Source organism: Hoplias malabaricus, chromosome Y (genome assembly GCF_029633855.1).
Source record: "Hoplias malabaricus isolate fHopMal1 chromosome Y, fHopMal1.hap1, whole genome shotgun sequence".
NCBI classification, from domain to species: domain Eukaryota; kingdom Metazoa; phylum Chordata; class Actinopteri; order Characiformes; family Erythrinidae; genus Hoplias; species Hoplias malabaricus.
Window position 1 is genome coordinate 23,793,527 of NC_089820.1, and position 21,338 is coordinate 23,814,864.

General features: G+C 41.9%; 1 protein-coding gene across 8 annotated transcripts in view; it reads right to left on the bottom strand.

The window, feature by feature from the left end:
- Nucleotides 1–21,338, bottom strand: part of LOC136677749 (WD repeat and FYVE domain-containing protein 3-like) — a 100,513-nt gene that overhangs the window by 52,485 nt on the left and 26,690 nt on the right. For 7 of the 8 annotated variants that reach the window (XR_010796421.1, XM_066655355.1, XM_066655354.1 and 4 more), the window contains exons 4-14: nucleotides 21,168–21,277; nucleotides 17,300–17,461; nucleotides 14,816–15,008; nucleotides 13,792–13,978; nucleotides 13,334–13,500; nucleotides 11,250–11,717; nucleotides 10,702–10,800; nucleotides 9,040–9,233; nucleotides 5,074–5,531; nucleotides 3,364–3,447; nucleotides 1,341–1,512 (exon numbers count right to left, since the gene is read on the bottom strand). Coding sequence is in view for 7 of the 8 variants with exons in the window: in XM_066655355.1 (XP_066511452.1) it covers nucleotides 1,341–1,512; nucleotides 3,364–3,447; nucleotides 5,074–5,531; nucleotides 9,040–9,233; nucleotides 10,702–10,800; nucleotides 11,250–11,717; nucleotides 13,334–13,500; nucleotides 13,792–13,978; nucleotides 14,816–15,008; nucleotides 17,300–17,461; nucleotides 21,168–21,277 (2,294 nt within the window). In the remaining variant the exon portion in view is untranslated. The remainder of the gene's footprint in view (nucleotides 1–1,340; nucleotides 1,513–3,363; nucleotides 3,448–5,073; nucleotides 5,532–9,039; nucleotides 9,234–10,701; nucleotides 10,801–11,249; nucleotides 11,718–13,333; nucleotides 13,501–13,791; nucleotides 13,979–14,815; nucleotides 15,009–17,299; nucleotides 17,462–21,167; nucleotides 21,278–21,338) is intronic. The other variant, XM_066655356.1, reaches the window with a different exon arrangement.

Genomic DNA, 21,338 nt, shown 5'->3' on the forward strand with positions numbered 1-21,338 from the left:
TTAATAAAATTGTCAGTTTTAAAGCAAATTAAGCTGCTATTTTCATTTTAATTCATACTTCTATCTGTCAGTAACTACAATAATGTGAAATAGTCATGGAGGTCCATTAAGCGGTGCTTAGCCTTTAACTCATGTACTCTGTGCCCTTAGCCACACAGAATCAGGGAGCGAGTTAGCGCAACACACACACACACTCGCACACAGAATATTCAAATATTTAGCGAATTATGCGACCGAAGCCCTAAAAATGGTATTTTCGGGACAGCCCTAGATTGAGGTAGAAAGAGAGAATGGGTAAAATGTACACATACACATTGCTGATATCCAATGAAAAACTTTAAATCTTTATTTTTGTCAGTTTTTTAGTTTACAACATAATTTAAACACAGCAGCCGTCCTTCACAATGAATGGACTAATACAAACACTCCAAAACTGGAGCACACTTTGAATATAATCCTTTACATTGACTTCCATTGAAAGTTAAGAAGGGTTTTACTCTCTCTTGTAAAGTAGCTTTTTTGGAGATACATATTTTTCACATATGAGTTCTCAAACATTAACGGATATATTCATACCCACGTCTTCTGGCTCCGTGTAAGGATGGGTATATTAAAAACTTGAAATCATATGTAATGAATTTCTCCTGACAACATGTATCCACTGAAAAATGAATAAATGCCATTTTGAGGAGAATTAGAGCGGTTTCCAACACGCAAACAGACTGGGGAACTAGCAACTGATGACGAAAAATCCTCAGGATTTTATATATATTTAAAAAAAGTGTTTATTGATTAAAATCCCGAGCATCACCTTTAAAGCTTTTCACTTAACATTTTCCTTATGGGTCTTCTATCACAGTCACAGCTTCAGCGATGCCCTTCAGTGATAAATGTGGCTCAAGCTGTAGGTGTGAACCTGCCAGTACAGCTCAGTGATAAATTTAGCCTGGAATTTACAGTGTGATTCATTTTGGCAGTAAACCTGACGTGTGAAATCATGCAGCTTTGTTCCCCACAAAGCTTTTAAACAGAGACCAACATTTTGGGGGAGGTGGGTGGGTCTCGCAAGGAACTTATGCAGTGCTTGAAGGGAACGCAATTGGAAGGTTTCCTGAACTTGTTTAAGTGCGGAATCTGTCAGGAAATGGATGGTGTAAATTCTAGAAAAGGGGTAAAATATGTCGCCTTTAAATGTACTACGTTGTTAAAGTTTTTAAGTACTCAATAGAACTAGAAGAGGATCTCCAAACTTCATCAAATTAGAAGCCAACCAGGTTTAAGTCAAGTGCTTCAAAATACTGATTCATGATGTTAACTGCAGACCATTGAGAAGTTCATACCTCAGGTTGCGTGTCAGAGCAGACCGAGGCCAGCAGGTCCAGCATGGCCAGGACAGCCCCTGGGTGAATGACGACAGGGTCGGAGGAGTGCTGAGACGGGTTTCCCAGGTACAGCTTTAAGTCTGCGATGGCTTTGACTGGGGCCGAGTTGGAGGAACTGTGGTAGCCGTGTCTGTTGTGCAAGAGAATGAAGGTCAGCTTACAAAGTCATCACTACTCCTGTCCTGTCTAATTCATTCAGTGAATTTCATATTTCTGGACATCAATCTAACTTTGTAGGAATATGAATTTATCTCGTCATTACACAGAGGCACAGCACCCTTCTTTCACATGAAACAGGAACACTGAGAAGCACTGGAAAGCACCCCTTTTGGAGCATTCTGATAAACGTGGTTGAGTAAGTGAAAATGTGAATGAGTTACAGGTCAGTTCCATGAAATGAATTTTTAAAAATAGGTGATTATTGGAAACAGCAGTAAGCAGGGGTGCTCTACACTCATTCTATGCCTACATTCTCACCCTACTAGAGATTTGCCTCAGGTCAATTAAAGGCTGGCCTTGAGGAACCATTAATTACTGATCAAAACTCCCCAAGGAGATAAGAGGGGGAGAAAGCAGGGGCTTAAAATGCTGTCAGCAGAACTGCTTGAAAGGATGTTTTTTGCAAATGCAAGCTTACGGGGCCAGCAGAACAGCTTGACAAGGCAGCTGAGGTGGGTGCAGAGAATGAGAGGAGGATAGAGCGAGAGAAGATGATCAAGGAAAGAAGCAGATAACTCATGCTGCGTTCATGGCAACTGGGAGCTTTGAATTTCCCAAATCCGAACCTCCTACACACCACCTATGCAAATTCAGATGTTTAATGTTGGGGAAAGGGGCTGCTCTCAGTTAGCTGAGCTGCACTTGTTTGGCTGCAGAGAGCAAATAAAAGCACTTTACGATCTGTTTGATTTGCGTTTTATATGTTCAAAGTGGATGTAGTTTATTGTAATTTAAAATTTATTTTGTTTAAGGAAATGGCAAAATTCGTAATTTTATAAAAATAAATCGTAACCCTTATAAAAAATCAAAAATAAAACTAAACCTAAAACACAAACACTCAAATGTCTGTTTAAAAATAATTAACATGCTATTATCTCTTGTGTAGGGACCTCCCTGTTGAACCGACACTGCACATTAGCCACTTGAAGAAGTCTTGGGAATCTGACTTTCTGAGTAGGAGGGACATGTTCAAAGGGATTGTTCTCCACTGGGAGGTCAGAAATGTCCCAGTTCCCACTTGGTCATGAACACAGCATTGCATTCTTCTGTTCAAGGGAACAAGCACTAAACGGAGAGGTTAAGAGGCGTCAAAATGCAGGAATGAGATGCACTATCCCCTCCAAATCTGTAAACTGACGAATCAAGCGTAGCACTCTTGGTCAAGTAAGACTCAGTGGAAGTACAACTGTGTTGATGAGGGCATCAAGCACCTTCAATCCTGATAAAAATGAAAACTGTTGCAAACTGCAGAAGACCAAACAGATTAAATGATCTGGGGAGAACGTCTAATCACAGTTTTCCCTCAGGATTGCAGTTTTGATTGAGTGATTTTAGAAAATAAGCTTCAGGTTTGAGACTAACATTGAGCGCAGTGCCACACTGTCGGTTTAGGAGCTCTGCTTTATTAAGTTAAAGGTTCCAATTTAAAAGGTTTAAACACATGTACGTTTCAACAAAAGTTGTCTCGCCATTTGAAAAATGGCTCTCTTTTTAAACCGAGATTTAAATCTAATCACACTTCATTTTCAGATGTTGATTAACCCAATATTTTCTAAGGGTTGGATGATAATTAGTTGCCTTTGAGCCTGAAATAAAGCCATCTGTTTGATGGGGGAAAAGAAAAAAAAAAACCTTTCATCAGGCACAACCCTAAATGAGATGGAGCCAGTGATAAAGGGAGACAAAGAGGGAGAAAAAGACAGGCGTAGATTTGGTGGAAGGGGCAAAGCAAGAGAGAACAGAAAACTGCAGAGCGCAGTACCTCTTCCTGGCGAGTGCTGGCGTGCCCCAAGGAGAGGGGAGCGAGGTCTCGTGAGTCAGGCAGGGGGGCACCTGCTCCGCACGACTACACACACACACATTCAAAGACAGCACACAAAGCCAAAATCCCACCCACAGCCGGGTGAAGATCCACACACACACACACACACACACACCCCGCATGTGCAGCCAGGTGATGCCATGGATTTCAGGGGAGGCAGAGGAAGAGGTAGAGGAGAGACAGAGAAAGAGGAATAAAAGAGGGAGGCAGTTAGTCCAAGCTGAAAAGAGAGCTCACAGCACAGCTTATTTTGGCTTATTAATAATGAGAGAAGAGCAGCTACAGCACATGCAAGTCTGAAACAGATACACGCAAATACAAACACGTGTTCAGGACGTGGCCAGAACCCAGAGCACTAACACAGAACCGGAGTCCTCACATTATTTTACAATCTGAGTACTGAATGGTGCCTACTAAGGGAGAAAGTGATTTAAATCCATAACAATCATTCCATGAATAGATTAAAATAATAAACAACATTCACAAAGCAATATCAACATAAAAATGTGGCTGAAATACAAAACTATTCATAGTAGGTGAAAAAATTTTATTAATTCTGCACCTGAGTTCATGTAGCTGTATTATGGGTTAAATACTACATGCGTAAAATTATTGCTTATTTTAATTTATTATCGTAAAACCACGAGTCAATTTAAAATTTCTTTAAAAACTCAGGATGAATGTACGTGAAGATTGAGGAATGCAGTTTATATATTTCATTATTTCACTCATTGTCAATCCACCTACCAACCTGTGTTTTTGGACCGTGGTAGGAAACCCACACAGACACAGGGAGAACACACCACACTCCTCACAGACAGTCACCAGGAGGAAACCCACGCAAACACAGGGAGAACACACCACACTCCTCACAGACAGTCACCAGGAGGAAACCCACGCAAACACAGGGAGAACACACCACACTCCTCACAGACAGTCACCCGGAGGAAACCCACGCAGACACAGAGAGAACACACCACACTCCTCACAGACAGTCACCAGGAGGAAACCCACGCAGACACAGGCAGAACACACCACACTCCTCACAGACAGTCACCCGGAGGAAACCCACGCAGACACAGGGAGAACACACTACACTCCTCACAGACAGTCACCCGGAGGAAACCCACACAGACACAGAGAGAACACACCACACTCCTCACAGTCACCCGGAGGAAACCCACGCAGACACAGGGAGAACACACCACACTCCTCACAGACAGTCACCCGGAGGAAACCCACGCAGACACAGGGAGAACACACTACACTCCTCACAGACAGTCACCCGGAGGAAACCCACACAGACACAGAGAGAACACACCACACTCCTCACAGTCACCCGGAGGAAACCCACGCAGACACAGGGAGAACACACCACACTCCTCACAGACAGTCACCCGGAGGAAACCCACACAGACACAGGGAGAACACACATAGGTCCCTGGAGCTGTGTGACTGCGACGCTACCAGTTTACATAATTCTTAGCCAAATTTGGATGCAAAGTTGGACCTACTTTAACTGTAAGGTTAAAATTCATGGAGGAGAATTTTTATTAAATTGTTTTCACGGCATAAATGTTAAAGTGAAAAAAAAAAAAAAAAAAGAAAAAATAAATAAATAAATAAATAAAAATCCAGGCAATTCCTGACCTGTCAAAGGAGTCAGTGGCCATCTTGTACAGGTAGATGAAGAGTTTGCTGCAGTGTTTTAGAGCAGGGCTGACATTTTCTGCCGGAACCACCTCATCCTCCAGCAGCCTCTGGAAGGGCTGGGCATTTGACGGGAAAGCTGTGGCCAGCACCAGTTTCTTGGCATCGCTGAAGCAGCCCAGCAGCCGGACGGCATCCGCCAGCTTCTCATACTGGATCTCATTGCGGAAGAAGTGCGAATTAGCCGGTTCGTAGCGCATGGCGGCTGTCAACGTGCAGAAGACAGTGTGCAGGAGCTCGAAGACCTGGTTCTGATTGACCTTCTCCCAGCCGCCAGCTGGATGAGAGCCTAGAGAGCGCTCCATAGCCACCAGCAGCGATGTCACATACACAAAGCCGCCCACTTTACGGAAGACCGTACGAGTGCGATGGCTCTCACGAAGGACAGCAAGAAGTGCCTATTTAAAAAAAAAAATCAATAAATAAAAATATCAGTGAGCAACATTCTAGGCTGCACATGAGCCCAAAGTCACCATGCCCAATCTGAAGTATCACCTATAAGCACCCATCCACTGGGCTTTAGAGCCGTCATGGCAGTGTTGCTGGGGCTTTTAAACACTGTGTCCACTCAGTGTCCACCTTGTAGATATAATTTCAGCGATAGTAGCTCAACTGTTGCTGCACATTTTTTGTTGATTTTTCTTTAGTCGGATACTAGACACTGCCCAAAGGAGGCTGTTGGCTGGATGTTTTTGGTTGGTGAATTATTCTCAATTATTCCCTAAAATTCCAGGCAGCACTACTGTGTCTGATCCATTCATAGTTCAACACACACTGACACCACCACCATTTTACAGTGTCATTGCAGCACTGAGAATGATTCACCAGCCAAATCATTCCTGTTCTGTGAGCAGTGTGAAAGAGAACAGAATTGTATGCAGAGCAGTAGGTGGACTTCAGTCTGTAATTGTAGAACTACAAAGGGCTCCTGTATGGTCAGAGGAGCTGACGTTATAAGGCGGTCATAATATTCTTGCAAAATTGTATATTTCACAATAAAAATATTACTTCTTTTACTATACTATAGTGTAAACAGCTAGATATGGGAAAGAGGATATATTCCTTTTCAATATAATTGAGTGTAAACATCAGGAATGAAACCTGCATGATATTTGTTAAAAGAAAACAATGTGAAAACCAGCACAGGTCCAGGCCCTCTTTAGATCTGAGCTTCAAATAATCTGCTGAGCAGCTTTAACCCACTAGATATAATGAGTTTACTGGAACTGGATCCTTTCTTCATGTCCTAATTGAAAAAGGCCTGATTAAACTCAGCAGAGCTGAGCTCTGGATCAAAAGACCTGTTCCTCATTACAAGGGTTTCCACTGAAGGCAGATAATGATTCAAACCCTCTGTGCGAGTGTGGGTGTTTAAAAGACAAAATACAACTTTAACATAGAAATAAGTAAATAAATAAACTCTGTCCTTAGTGAGGGTTAACAAAGAGAAAATGTTCCATATGTTCCAAATGTTCCAAACATATGACTACAGGGGGTCCTTGACTTACGAAGTTGATCCGTTCCTACGTCGCGTCGTAAACTGATTTTCGGTGTAAGTCGGAACATACATACATACTGTATGTAAATAACATACTGTAAGCACTGATCCTATCCTAATACCTATCCTCCTCTGTCCCGAGCCGCGTAACCGTGTATTCTTCCGCCGCGCCACGCACACAAAGTTCACGTTACGACGTTTACGATGCAAAACCACTTAAGTCAAAACAAGGCTTTATACAGTAAATGGGAGACGTGTCGTAACCACGAAACATCGTAACTCGGGACTGACGTAACCCGAGGCCCTCCTGTACTCACGAAAGTTAAAAACAAAGACACACAATGTCATTAATGTGAACAGAACACCATTGTGGAGTAACCATGTGTGCGTGAGAATGTGATAAGTAGCACCCTCTTGTGGTGCATTTCCTAACCGTGAATGAGTAAGTGAAGATGAATACACAGTACACCTTGACTTACGAGTTTAATTCGTTCTGTGACCGAACTCAATTTGCTCGTATATCCAATTAAAATGAATTGAAATGCTATTAATCTGTTCCAATTCTTTTGTTACGTGTTTTCAAATAAGAAAACATAATTTGTAAACAACAAAAAATGTATACAAGAAAAAGGATAATACATAATAAAAGAGAATGTAAAGAAATAAACTGGTTCTATTAAGTGTATTTACCTTGAAGATCAGACGAAGATGCTGGCGAAGGTGGAGGAGATTGGCGGAGGAGGTTGCGGGAGTTATTTTCATGCTCTATCGCTTAATTTACTCGCTACACATTTAATGCTACAATGCTACAAAAAACAGTGATACGACTAAGATGCTTGCACAGCAAGACATGGCCGTCATTAGAGATTAACGATAAGGGAGGCTAAGCTTTAAACTGGGGGGGTCTGGGCAGCAAATTTCTTTGACGAGGTGCAGATTAAGCAAAGCCACAAGGAGCTATGATAACATTAGTTTTATCTAAAGCAGAGCTGTAGTTCTCTGTTTCTGACCTGCTGCTCTCAGCACCGCAGCAAAACAAACCGCTGTAGGAGGGACTGTGACTTCATTGGCTGCTGCACTAAATAATGGACAGATATCTCTATGGCTGCTGATTGGCTAAATAAAGATGACGTTCAGGAGCTGTGCAGAATCTGCCCCTCGCTTTAGCTGAGAGCGAGTTGCGTGTTTCTGTCTCAAACATAACTGTGACCTCAAGAAAACATAACATAACGCGTCCCGTATCAGTTCAAAATCTTTTAGTGTCCAAATATGGGACAATGACTGAGTTTACAGGACGGTTGGCAACACTACGTGCGTGTTTTCTGTCAAGAAAGCAATAAAAGACAGATAGACAACGGCTAACTTTAGACAGAGAACTGTTGTTGAAAATGAAAGAATTGGGGGGGGGGGAGTTACATAACATTTAGGAGGGGCTACAGCCTCCGTAAAACAGGTCTAAAGACGCCCATGGGGCCAGATAGGTAAGTGAACTGAACACTCGCTGGGACGCGTAATGGCGGGTGGCGTAAGCTCGCTTGTAACTCATTTCTCGGCTCGCATTATAAAGCAAGAGATCAACCAAGCGACGGCTCGTATCTTGGAAAATTCGCAAGTTGATTCACTCGTAAGTCAAGATTTCACTGTATATGTTGTTTTCTGTGTTTGTCATTTATTTAAGCTCTGGTGATCAAACTTATGATAAACAATTTTCACACTCCCACAGAATTTATACGAAAACACTCAAAATTCTTTAGTGGGTTCATTACATTTGGTCAACAAACTTCATAAAATAATCATTTTGACTTAAAAAGAGGACATATTTTACCTTTTGGGGTCAAAACAAATCATGAGACATGCTTTGGTCAAAATACCACAATGATCAACCACCAAGGCTGCATTCCTAGGGCAAAAGTTCTGGTTTTTAGCCATTTTTGCTTGGTTCTCTTTCTTCTTCATTTTAAAATCAGTGCTTTTATTTCTCTGTACTCGTTTTGCTCGATTATGTGAATGTGAGTCCAGAGCTGTGATTAGAGAGACTCAGACAGCGGGCGGGACATTTCTAAAGTGCTCCAACGAGGACGCAGCACTAAATCATAGCGGCTGGTTGTATCTCATGTTTTCAGATTTAGGCAAGGTTAAAATCTCAAAGTAGTCTTGCCTCACAAGTTGTGGGCTGGTAGGCCCTAGATCCACAAACAAATTTGAATAAAGCTAAAGCACAAAATGTCTTCTTTAAACGCAACAAGGGTGAGAAGCAAATTATTAAATATTTTATTGCCATAAAAATTCTAATATTTAATTTGACATGAATGACAATGTAAAGCATACAATTAATTTGCTTTCATGCTCAGTTAATGATTTAAGTATATGTGTGCGGGCGTGTGTGTGTGTGTGTTTTCATCCCTCACCCGCAGTATATCAGTTTTGAGCTGCAGCTCTGTGGAAGGAGCTGAGTGCATGAGTCCCAGCAGTGTTCCCATGTCGTCGTCTCCAGAGGGAGACAGCACCAGCTGCTGGATGATCATCAGGGCGTGCTCTCGACACTGTCGGTACTTGACAATGTTGTGCACACAGCGAGCACCGCCGAACTCCCGAAACAAACCTGAGAGTGTGGGACAGGAGAGTTCAGCTTAGGGTCTGTCAGCAAAAGACATGTTTAATACCCCTGGTCAGACTGCATTCCCTTAAAGAGTGCTCAGTTTCTATCTCTTCCCTACATTTAACATAGAGCTGGACGATACGGGCAAAAATGATACTATCACAATATATTTCTTATTTTCAGTTAATACAATATAATTCCGATATCAATATGAACAATAACAAAGCCACAGAAAACAACAGAAAGTAACATGACATCACCATCAAACAACAACTTCTAGACATTGTCAATATTAATATATTAAACTTTAAAAAGTGAGTGCTTTAAATATAAATATATTAAAAATATAATATATTTTATATATATATATATAAATATATATATATAAATATAAATATTTATATATAAATATAAATATTTATATATATAAATATATAAAAAATATAATATAATATAAAAAACTTTAAAAGTGAGTGCAATGAACTAAAGGCAGTGCCCTGTAATGACAGATGCTGTAAATAATGTATAGAAATATTTAAAATGTTTATAAAAATCAATATATGTGATATATATTGGTATCAAATTATTGCCCAGCCCTAATTTAACATTTCTGTGGGGCAAAAATGTATTTTCCTTTTGGCCATGTATAAACGGCTGATTTTTAATAGAGACCCAACTCAGAAGCTCCAGGACAGTACGGTTTACAAGAGATGTTTCAAGGGCGGAAAGAGATACCAAGAGACCAATAAAATCAGAAGGGGGGGGGGGGGGGGGATGAAGGTAATAACAAAGAAAGGAAAAGTGGGGAGGAAGTAAGGAATGAAGGGAAGTGAGGAAGTGAGAGAGAGAGAGAAAGTGATGGTATGAAGGAAACCGTGGTAGATGAAATAAGGAATAAATAAGTTGAGAAGGAAAAAAAAAAAAGATGCAGAGACATCAAAACATATCCCCTGTGATTCCATATTCAGACACACACTCAGCTCAGTGGAAGTGACAGCAAGACTGAGTGTCTCCTGAATTCCCAACTCAACACTCCACTTCCTTTTTCACTCACCACCAAGGAACAACAGAGAGAGAGGGAATGGGAGGGGGAGACATGTTGGGTTTGGACAGCTTGTCAGCAGCAGTGGAGCATAGCTATTTACGTAACCCCAATGCAACCAGGCAGTGGCATTTTTGTGCAGCTTGTCAGCAGCAGAATATTTATTTTATGAGGCCAATCTGAGTTAGCATGGTGACCTCAGCAGACCTTAGCAGTCTCCAGATTCTGTATAACAGATGTGGTATCACAGTTTGTCTCAGATAATGGGGTTGTTTACTTCTCTGCATGGAATACCCCTGCTCTCATGTAGTAAGGATTGTGTATGGCAACAGTACAATACATCACAAAGTGAGTGAGTTACAAGTTATAGTTACATCACACACAGAGCCACACAGAGACCCACACACAGACGCAGACAGACCCACAGACCTGCATTGGTGTTGGAGCCCTGAAGAAGAACCGTGAGAGTCTCCATGACAAGCCAAGCCAACTGCTTCTGCTCTTCTGCCACATTGTTTTTGGAATCACCTGATAGAATTTAAAAAAATAATAAATAAATAAATAAAAAATTCAAAGCTAGCATTCCAAGAACACAAAAGAACATGGACACCTTGCTCATACACGGATCAGCCGTAACCTTAAGGCCACTGTGCATTCTCTGAGCTCCACTGACCACACAGGAGCACTGTGTAGTTCTACAATCACAGTCTATAGTCCACCTGGTTCTCTGCATTATTTTGATCCCCATTTCACCCTGCTCTTCAAAGGCCAAATCCCCTACAGACAATAATGGATATAGCTGATCTGTGTATGATGTGTATTCACTCTTAACATTAATAACAACTATTAACATATGAAAGCAGCATCATGCGTAAGAGACAACACTAACTGAATTTTAATCGTTGCTGTTCATATAAGCATTATTTTGATATTTATTTCGGTTACCAGATACGGTGCGCATCAAATTTAATCCTCACCCTGTTCTCCATGGGCTTGGGTGGGGTCTTTCAACAGCGAGGCATATTTGTGGAGCAGGTTAACGAGCACCTCCAGTAGCCCGACTTCTCGGAAAACGTCGCTGAACACCAGGTGGTGGCGGCTGAGCTTCAGCAGGGTTCGCGTGGCCGTGATGCTGCAGCTGTAGGAGGTACTCGACTTTAGCAACACGCTAACGCTGAAGAGCTCCTTGCAGGGTACGTAATTAAGACCAAAGACCACAAACTCCAGCAGTTCAAAGTACTTGGCCTGGACCTCTGGCAGCCGTGGAACTCGCTCAGCGAACTGCGAGAGTGTGTGCTGTGCCTCCAAAATAAAATAGTTGGCGTAGTCGGCGGCATAGATGTTAGAGATGGCTTCCAGCACCATGCGAGCAAGCCGGCCACTCTTTGCCTTCAGAAAGGCATTTTGGAGCACAGCAAATGCTTGGATGTTTCTAACAGTATGACCTGGGGGACAAATGAAAAGGTTTTTATAAAACACCAAAATAAAGCTACGAACAAACCTCTGAATCAGTTATTTTGTTGATACCTGCTCAACCTAAGCACTCAAACAAAGTGTATCGCTTCTATATATTTTTACTAGAAACGGCTGCTTATGCGAATAGTTAAGAACAGAAATAACCGGTAATAAGAAGTGCCAAATCATTGGTAATAATCACGATATTAAAGCAGTAAAGAGCACTGCGACATGATTGGTTGTTTTCCTCCTCCCCGCTTATTTTTGCTGGTTTTACAGGGTTGTGCACTTTATGCAATTGCAAGCACAACCTCAGCACAATTCAAAACTGGGTTGCTGGGCTCCAGACCCCCAAATGAATGTGCACATGCACTGAGACTAAGATATTCCAAGTGAAAATAACACTGCTGAAACAAATTAGACATCTTGTTCCAATATAAAAAAAACCCCACACGTCTTGATGTGCATAAACAATGCTATCTAGGCTATTGTGTCCTAATTACACTACTTAACCCATCACGGCGAGGCATACGACAGGCCAAACAAACAGCTTAACCAAATTACACAGTAGGTGTCTGATGCTCGCCTCATTCACTCCCAATTAATGCCATTTGCAGCCGGTGAGCCTTAATGTTTAAATTCCCTCTCGCAACCTGTAAACCTTCCATTTCCTCAAGTGTGATTAAAAGTTTTATCTACACTGTGAGGGCGGGATCCTGAACACCCGATGAACGGATTAATGAGAGAAATAAGCAGAGTGAATTAGCAGAAAATACTGCTAATCTTACGTGGTTGTATGGACGGACAGCTATTGATCAGAACAAGGTTCATTTCTCTGCCCAAGCTCTTAAAGAGCAGTTTCTTTTGGTGGCATTCCTGGTGGAATATCGAGGTTCTGCTTTTAATGAGTGGCTCATCCCTGCGCTGTGATGTTCAGCACCTAGCTTCTGTTTTTTGTCCCTTATCCCTGTCTTTTTAAACAAAAAAGCAGAAGTGCAAAGTGGCCACTTTGAGAACAAATGAACTAAGGTGTGGTTGTTTTGAAAAAAGCATGTGTTTTGGGTTTTTTGAAGAATCTTCTTATAGTTACAACCGGCTGAACATTTGATTATGAGACCCCCGCACCAGGCAATGATCGCTGTTACCCCAAACATAGGGATAATGTGATTCATTCCTCCCTACAGCATGAAATATATCATTTAAATGGACGATGGGTGTTTCTCTGCCACTGGGGGCTACCATAGTTATAATAAACAACTGAATTAGGACTTGCTTATTAACTTGGAGCCAGTTGTACACAATGCTTAAGAGGAAATACTTGTCAAATGTGGTGATGCTAGTGCCCTGACTTTGTAACTTAAGAATCTATGAGATGTCCGCTCACAAAAGAGAACAGAATGATACTAAAATGCAAGAATATTTTAAATGTGCCACTAATATTAACTTCAAATGCTTCAAGCCAAACAAGACAAGTGCCTCAAAAAGTCTCTAAATCTATTGCCCTTTTCTTCAACACTGGCCCAAAGCTTCCGTCATCCCTGCTGTGGTGAGACTTGACTCGATGGAGGCCAACAGTTTAATATATTCCACTTCCTGGGGAACTGACCTTTTCCAGAAGGTTGTGGGACCACAAAGCCAGGCAGCAGGAAAGGTGCCCCAGTTGTAAGACCAGCTGGTTTCAGCTCGCTCACACCGTATGTAGTCAAGGAGGTGACCAGGTTTACAAGGTCCTTTAGAGCATCTTTGGATTCATCCTCTTTGGCCTGCTCCAATCTGGAAGCACACAAGAGAAGAACTCAACACTAAGGAGATGTATTAGAGCCTAAACTGTTTTTGCAAATCTGATGGGACCTACATATATTGACTTAAGGCCAGTATCACTGACAAAATCAAGCCAGTGTATTGGTCTGGTGTGTTATGACATGTTTGCCCGGCTAAATTCAAGTTCACACCAAAACCAAAGTTTCAATTAAGGCTTTAATGGTTTATCATACCGCACTTACCAAATATATGCTTGTCCACGGTTTATAAGATATACCTAGAAGCATACACTGAATGATGTACCTGAGCATGAGATCTGTCAGGAAAGTGTAGCCCTGGCACATGCGGAAATCATCCAACAACGTCTGAGACACGTCGCTGGAATCTTTAAGAAAGCAGGAAAGCCCAGCGAACATTTCCACAATCTCCAGAGGAGACAGATCATCTGACTGCTGCATGTTCTGGATACACGTTGCCAGACATTCTTTCTCTGTAAGAAATGGTAAAAAAGGAAAAAATGTTTAACAAGATGACACCTGACTGCACACACTGACAACAGCAGGAATTAATTAATGACCCAGAGTTGTCATCAAAAATGAAAGAAAAGAGAAAATAAAAATAAAAACATAAAAAAATAGAGAAATTCTGTGGTGAAAACGCTACTAAGGTTCAGAAGACACAAGAAAAGGAACAGCGTCAGCATTGTGCATCCATGCGTAAGCTTCACTGGAAACTACACAGCAAAGGAAGTAATTAGAGGGGATAAATAAATACAGCTCGGCCAGCCATGAAAATTCAGCAGTGCTTCCAAAGACAAAATGCTTTCTAATGCTTTTCAGGTTGTTTTTGGGCTGTTCTTAAGTGAATATGCACAGAAATTAGGGATTTCAAAAACAAGTCCAAGTCCTTCATTGTTATTTTGTTCGTCTTCAGTTGTGTTTGTCTTTTTTTTCCCCTTTAAATAATTGCACCCTTCCACACATGTAAAATTCATGACATCGGTAGTATGAGTGATATGACTGCATCCAGAATACATTAAATAAAATCTAATAAGCACATTCTACTGTCAGACAGTCAGACACGACACTACATGACTGACGGATTAAAGCTAATACCATCCGTTCTGCATACACAGAGGAGACCTAGAACGGCTGTGGATGACTGTATTTGAGATTAGTTCAGAACTTCCTATGGTTTGAAGCAGCCTTGTGATGATTTAAGAATACGTTTTCCCTAGTGCTAATTTATGGATTATGAAATTCCACTGCTTGTTAGCTACTTTTGCCTCCTAACCCCAGTGCAATATCCGTTTCCAGCATAAGATTACCGTGAATGTATTTGACGACGTTGACACTGAGGCCGTGTCTGGAGATGGTCATCAGGACTTCGCCGGCACTCTTCCTCCAGGGGAGATTGTGCGGAGGACACCAGGATGTGATGGCACTGAAGAGCAGCTGCAGGTCATCCTTCTGCGCCAACTCTTCAGCTGGAGATACAAAACTGCACAACTTCACCAGGATCTGAGAAGAAAAGGGACGATGGGTGTCAGCAGTACAATCACTGCCATCTTTAGAGAGAGTTCAAACAGAACACGACTGAGGACTAGGTTTTATTAAACCTGTTGCCTAGGTAATATAATCTAACTGTTAACCAAAAAGCATTGAAAGCCCTGCCTCCATTTCCAACCACCTATCTTTGTGAATCAGAATTTTCTGCAGTGAACGCAACCAAAACAAAACTACGGAACAGACTGGACGTACGAAACACACCTCGGGTGTCACTGTCTCCTGTTACCCCGAGATGGGACCGGCTCGTTGCAGAAAAACAAGCTCAGAGCTCTCACTAATCAAAATTATTATTATTTGATTGACGTGTTCACCCTTTTATATAGAAATGACCCAGTATTGTCACTTGAACCGAGTTTAGTTTTTTATTATAATTAGTTCTTATTAGAAAGGATTTTCATTTACAGAGATGTTGTTGATTATTAATTTATGAAAAAGGGGTGGTTTATTGTCTGTTGATGTTTGCATTTGACGTAAGACCACTGCGGATGATTTATTATTAGATTACGTCATTAACGATTATCGAGCAAATATAGGCCTGAGCATATGAAGGCTGGTCCGTGAAAATATTGTCTTAGATTAAACCGGTCCGTGGCGCAGAAAAGGTTGGGGACCGCCGATCTAACAGGTTAACCTAGGTAGCCAATAAACTTGAGCTCCACACTAGACACCCGTTTTAATCCCATGTTTGTCTGAATTTGGCAGATCACAAAAATCTGACAGAGTGGTCCTGTTTCACAGTATGTGGGTTGGTAATTGTTCCAGGACCCCAAAGTAATGTGCACATGCACTGAACAAATACTTTTTTCATAATATGCCCCTTTTAATACACAGTATTCATCGAAATCAGTCAACAACTGAATTAGATATGATCATTGGCTACAATTATTCAAGTGAATTATCTCTATAGTCATTTTAATCGTAGCGTGACAGACCTCCCATTTGTCGTAGTGGTGTCAATTGATTAAAAAATATAGTTGAATTAATTACAAGGAGGGCAGGTGGTGCAGCAGGTAAGTATCACAGTCACACAGCTCCAGGGACCTGGAGGTTGTGGGTTCGATTCCGACACTCCGGGTGACTGTCTGTGAGGAGTGTGGTGTGTTCTCTCTGTGTCTGCGCGGGTTTCCTCCGGGGTGACTGTCTGTGAGGAGTGTGGTGTGTTCTCCCTGTGTCTGCGTGGGTTTCCTCCGGGTGACTGTCTGTGAGGAGTGTGGTGTGTTCTCCCTGTGTCTGCGTGGGTTTCCTCCGGGTGACTGTCTGTGAGGAGTGTGGTGTGTTCTCCCTGTGTCTGCGTGGGTTTCCTCCGGGTGACTGTCTGTGAGGAGTGTGGTGTGTTCTCCCTGTGTCCGCGTGGGTTTCCTCCGGGTGACTGTCTGTGAGGAGTGTGGTGTGTTCTCTCTGTGTCCGCGTGGGTTTCCTCCGGGTGACTGTCTGTGAGGAGTGTGGTGTGTTCTCTCTGTGTCCGCGTGGGTTTCCTCCGGGTGACTGTCTGTGAGGAGTGTGGTGTGTTCTCCCTGTGTCTGAGTGGGTTTCCTCCGGGTGCTCTGGTTTCCTCCCACAGTCCAAAAACACACGTTGGTAGATTGATTGGCGACTTAAAAGTGACCGTAGGTGTGAATGTGAGAGTGTGTGTGTTGCCCTGTGAAGGACTGGTGCCCCCTCCAGGGTGTGTTCCCGCCTTGCGCCCAATGATTCCTGGTAGGCTATGGATCCACCGCGACTCTGAATTGGATAAGCGCTTACAGATAATGGATGGATGGATAATAACAAGGGGAGAGAGAGAGAGAGAGAGAAACTGACCGTTCTGAGATTTAATTCATAGCCTAAATTCTGACTTCAGCAGTATCATGGCTGAATTTACATCGCCTAAGAAAAATGATAATACATTCCTAGGCTCTGTGAACAATGCAAAACAGGTGAATTAGAGGGAGGAAGTTGGTCAAAATTGGTAAAATTACTCATTTGCTTTAAAAAATTAATGTGGAGAGTAATGTGGTGAATGTGGTTCATGTCCTGTCCTGCCCCTGGCTTATTTTTAAGATGTACATTTGTCCTGTATATCAGAAGCAAAAAGCTAATTATTTCAGAAGGTAAATGTCTGTGCACTTATCTAGCCAATCACAATCATTAGCATTAACCAATTTATCATAACTCCTCTGACATGGCTAAACGAACTTGTTCCTTCAACGACCCATCAATTAGCCTCCATCTTACGAGGCTCTAAAACATGAGAACAAACTCACTTGAACGAAGACCTTCTGTAGCAGGGCACGACGGTCTGCCAAGGGCACTTCAGTCTGTGTGGCTGCGGGAACCTCGGGCATGTGAGGAAGGTCAAAGAACAAGTAGAGGCATTTCACCAGCGTGGAGGGCACGGACATGGTTGTCATGCAGTCCACTGTTTTCTGCAGGATTGGTAGGGATGGATAGAGAGAGATATTAGAGAGTTTTTTTCTCAAACACCCTGCAAAACTGAATCTAAAAGATCTATACACAAAAAGGTTATGTTTTAATGAAAAACGGTCCAATGAAAGCATTACTAGCATTTCTTGTTGAACTGTACGGCATTTATAATCATTTATAATCAACACAAAATCTTGGAGACAATGTTAATTAATCGTTGCCTTGAGGAAAGTTCTGGATTTTGCATTCAAAGCCTCGTTGCCAGTGCACCTTATCTCCCATGCTTTACATCAGTCGACAGCAAAGACATGGAAGAGGGCTTAAAAGTAAAGAACAAAATCTGGGTTCCTATTTTGATCTTTTCAGTTCAGTGGAGTCTATAAGGCCTCTGACCGTGACACGCTGTTCTGGAGTAGTCCGACTTCCACCCAGGCTTAGTCTGCTCATACTGGAGCCGGAAATATTTGTCTGGACCTGAGCGGACACGACTATGAATAACTTCTGCGCATGTTATATTTTATAAGGGATTAAGAGTGCTCTGTCCACTGCTGCTGCAATAACAGCTTTTTCTCTTCTGGGAACGCTTTAGACTTAATGTTGGAACATTGCTGTGAGGATCTGCCTGCATTCAGCTATGAAATCCTTAGTGAGGTGCTGATGTTGAATGTGTAGTACTGGATAAAAACACACCAGGGAAAGCAGTTCCACTGCATCACAGCTTAAAGCTCTCAAGGCCACACATGGTGACCGTAAAATCATTTGCAGCTGCTCCAGCATTTTCAGGTTAATTACATAATTTTAGATGAACCTTTGTCCTTAAAGTACCTGCTTTCTGTAATTATAAGCAATGTCTACAAACTTTTGGACACTGTTAGCACTGCTGTGAGAAATAAATAAAGCCATCACAAATCAAACAAGAGGAAGTTGTCATATATTATCAAAACATTTTTAATAGATATGATCATGAAGCGCTGTACTACTGTGCAGCAGAGTGTCTTCACTGGGAAATATGTCGTGGACTAGCGCTGCCTTATTTGGACAAATGCGATGACATCATCCCTGGACTCAGGTGGGTGTAATATGAAACAAAAAAAGCAGCAGCAGGCGAGGAGCGTGTATTAACATCTGCATTACTCACAGCTCTGACACTAATTGCAGGTAGATCAGGCCTCCTGTGAGTGAGCTAACAACAGCAAGAGATTTAAAAGGTAAAAAAATGAGAGAACCAAAAAAAAATGTTTACAGTTTTTGAAGAATCTGAGACACAGATTGTATCCCACTCATTTGGGTGGATGATTCACTCAGGCATTCATATTCACACTCTCTCTCTCTCTCTCTCTCTCACACACACACACACACACACACACACACACACACACACACACAGGCTGGATGATGGACGGGCTGTGAGTGAGTAGGTCTGCCACATAGAACATGGTGTATTAGCGGTGCCTCTGGAGACAAAGTGACAATTAAACCCAACAAAGACAGACACACAATGACAACTGCAACTATAGGTGGTAAAACATTCCTTTATCCTATTTCCATTATTGGAAGGTGAACTGACTTCTCTAATAACTGTCCTATTTGGTATTAGATTTTTTTATATTTTGATATATGACTCAGCCTACACAGTATATTGAAGTACTCTGTCGATTTTGATATTTGTTTTAGGTTAAAAAGTATTTTAGTATCATGTTCTATCTTCTACTGTCTCTTATGTACAGTGGAATTTTTTAAATATATATATTAGTCCATCGCTGTTAGTGCTTGTTGTATGTGATGTCTGTAAGCGACTGAGACCTTTAATTTCCCCTGGGGATCAATAAAGTATCCATCTCTCTATCTATCTATCTATCTATGTCCTGGTGTGTGAGTGTATGTGTGTGTGCCCAGATATGGATTGTCGCTCTATCCTGGGTGAAACCCTAGTGCCCGAAGCAGTCCTCCAGGTGGATGGTCGTTCCTGGTCGAGAGTACGCTATGTGTGATTGGTTGTCGCCTCTCGCATATATGTGTGTGTGTGTATTGAATATTGAGTGTTGATTGTACAGTGTCCTTGGGTTTCTAGAAATGCGCTATATAAGTGTAACATTAATTTGTGACCTGCAATATTACACAATAAAAATACAGTGGAACCTCTACTAACAAACGCCTATACTAACGAACTTTCCAAGATACGAACCAGGCAATTGAATATTTTTTGCCTCCACCAACGAACCATGACTCTAGAAACGAACCCGAGCCGGCGGCTGGAAATGGCCACTGACCCCAATAGGCGAGTCTCCCAGCGCGCCCCAGACTTGAGTGAGCTTTTAAGATTAGCACATTGTAGCTTTAGCAATTAATGTAAATAGCAGACATCAAAATTCGTGCTAAGTTAAGCATTAATTACTTTTCCATTATTTAAAATGTGGAAAATTGACTCGAGAAACGAACTTTTCCACTTACGAACCGGGTCACGGAACGGATCAAGTTCGTAGGTAGAGGTTCCACTGTGTTTTGAAAAATTATCTTTTTTTCAATGGGGAAATGTAATCCACATTCTAAAAAAAATACACATTAAAACACATTAAAATATAACATATCTTTCTGTGTATCAATATTATTATATGCCTTTGCCTCTTTCTATCTGAGAAGCAAGGAAAATACAGATCTCTGTGAGAAAGTAGAAATCTCAGTTGGGTTTCCTTCAGCGGGGGAAAGCTTTGTGGTGGCAGACGGTCAAGGCTGGGAATAGCTCTCTGTGTGAAGTCCATCTGAATGCTAATGCTACAGAGCTCTGAGGTCAAGGTTACGTAAATGGTGCTTCTCGCTTCCACATGACATCGTCAGGCATGAGGGAAACTGCACCTGACCAGTGGTCAGCAGACAGAGAGGTGAGGGTCACCTTGTTATCTTCTAATACAAGGTGTCATGAAGGAAATGAAAAGAAAGTGGAAGCAACAGTGTGTGTAAAGCAGAATGGAAGAGAGTGCGATAGGAAAATATGAAGAGCATCTCTCTGCAGAAAATAAAAGCCATCCTGCTCTTACAGACTTGGAAATGGGGAGAGGAAGTACTTACTGAACGAGCCTAATAACCTACTACCCATAGCGCACAGGACAAAAATAATAAAAAGTGACTACATGAGTGTAAGTGACTGAGTGATTGTGTGATGTCCTGTGGTGAACCGGGGCCCTGTCCAGGGAGTGTTCCAGCTTGCACCCAATGATTCAGGGTAGGCCCTGGACCCGCCACATCCCTTAACAGGATGAAATGGATAAAGGGTGAATGAATAAATGATAAAAAGAAATAAACTCTGGCTCTTGCATAAAATAACGACATACAGAAGCAAGCAATAAACAGTGGACGCCTCATCACTGTTACCACAAGGACTCTAGAGAGGAAGAATACTGTGTTGTTTTCTCATTTCAGCACATTTTGGCACATCAAAGAGAGCAAACGTGCCGATATGAAATGCTAAGAAAGCACTACCAACAAACTAAGTTCATATTACATTGCTACAGCATTGCTCTGTACGTCTCAATGTAACAGAGCAACAGAGAGTGGAGAAGACACTGGCCATAACCATGGAATAATTATCTTGAGACAGATCTCCCTGAATAAAACCAGGATGTTCATACGTTCATACTGCATTTACTATGCTGAAATATTAATTACTGTGACATATTTTAACCAGATTTCTCAGACTAGAGGGGCACCGACCTGTCCGGAAGAGGCCAGCAGGTTGATGGTTGTCAGAAGCATCCAGCCTCGACTCGCCTCCTCGCTCTGATTCACCTCCAAAAACTGCACAATGGCTCTGCTGGCTGCCTCTGTAGAGAGAAACACACAACACACACCAGTTATCAGTGTGTGGAGCAGTTTGGTCATGTG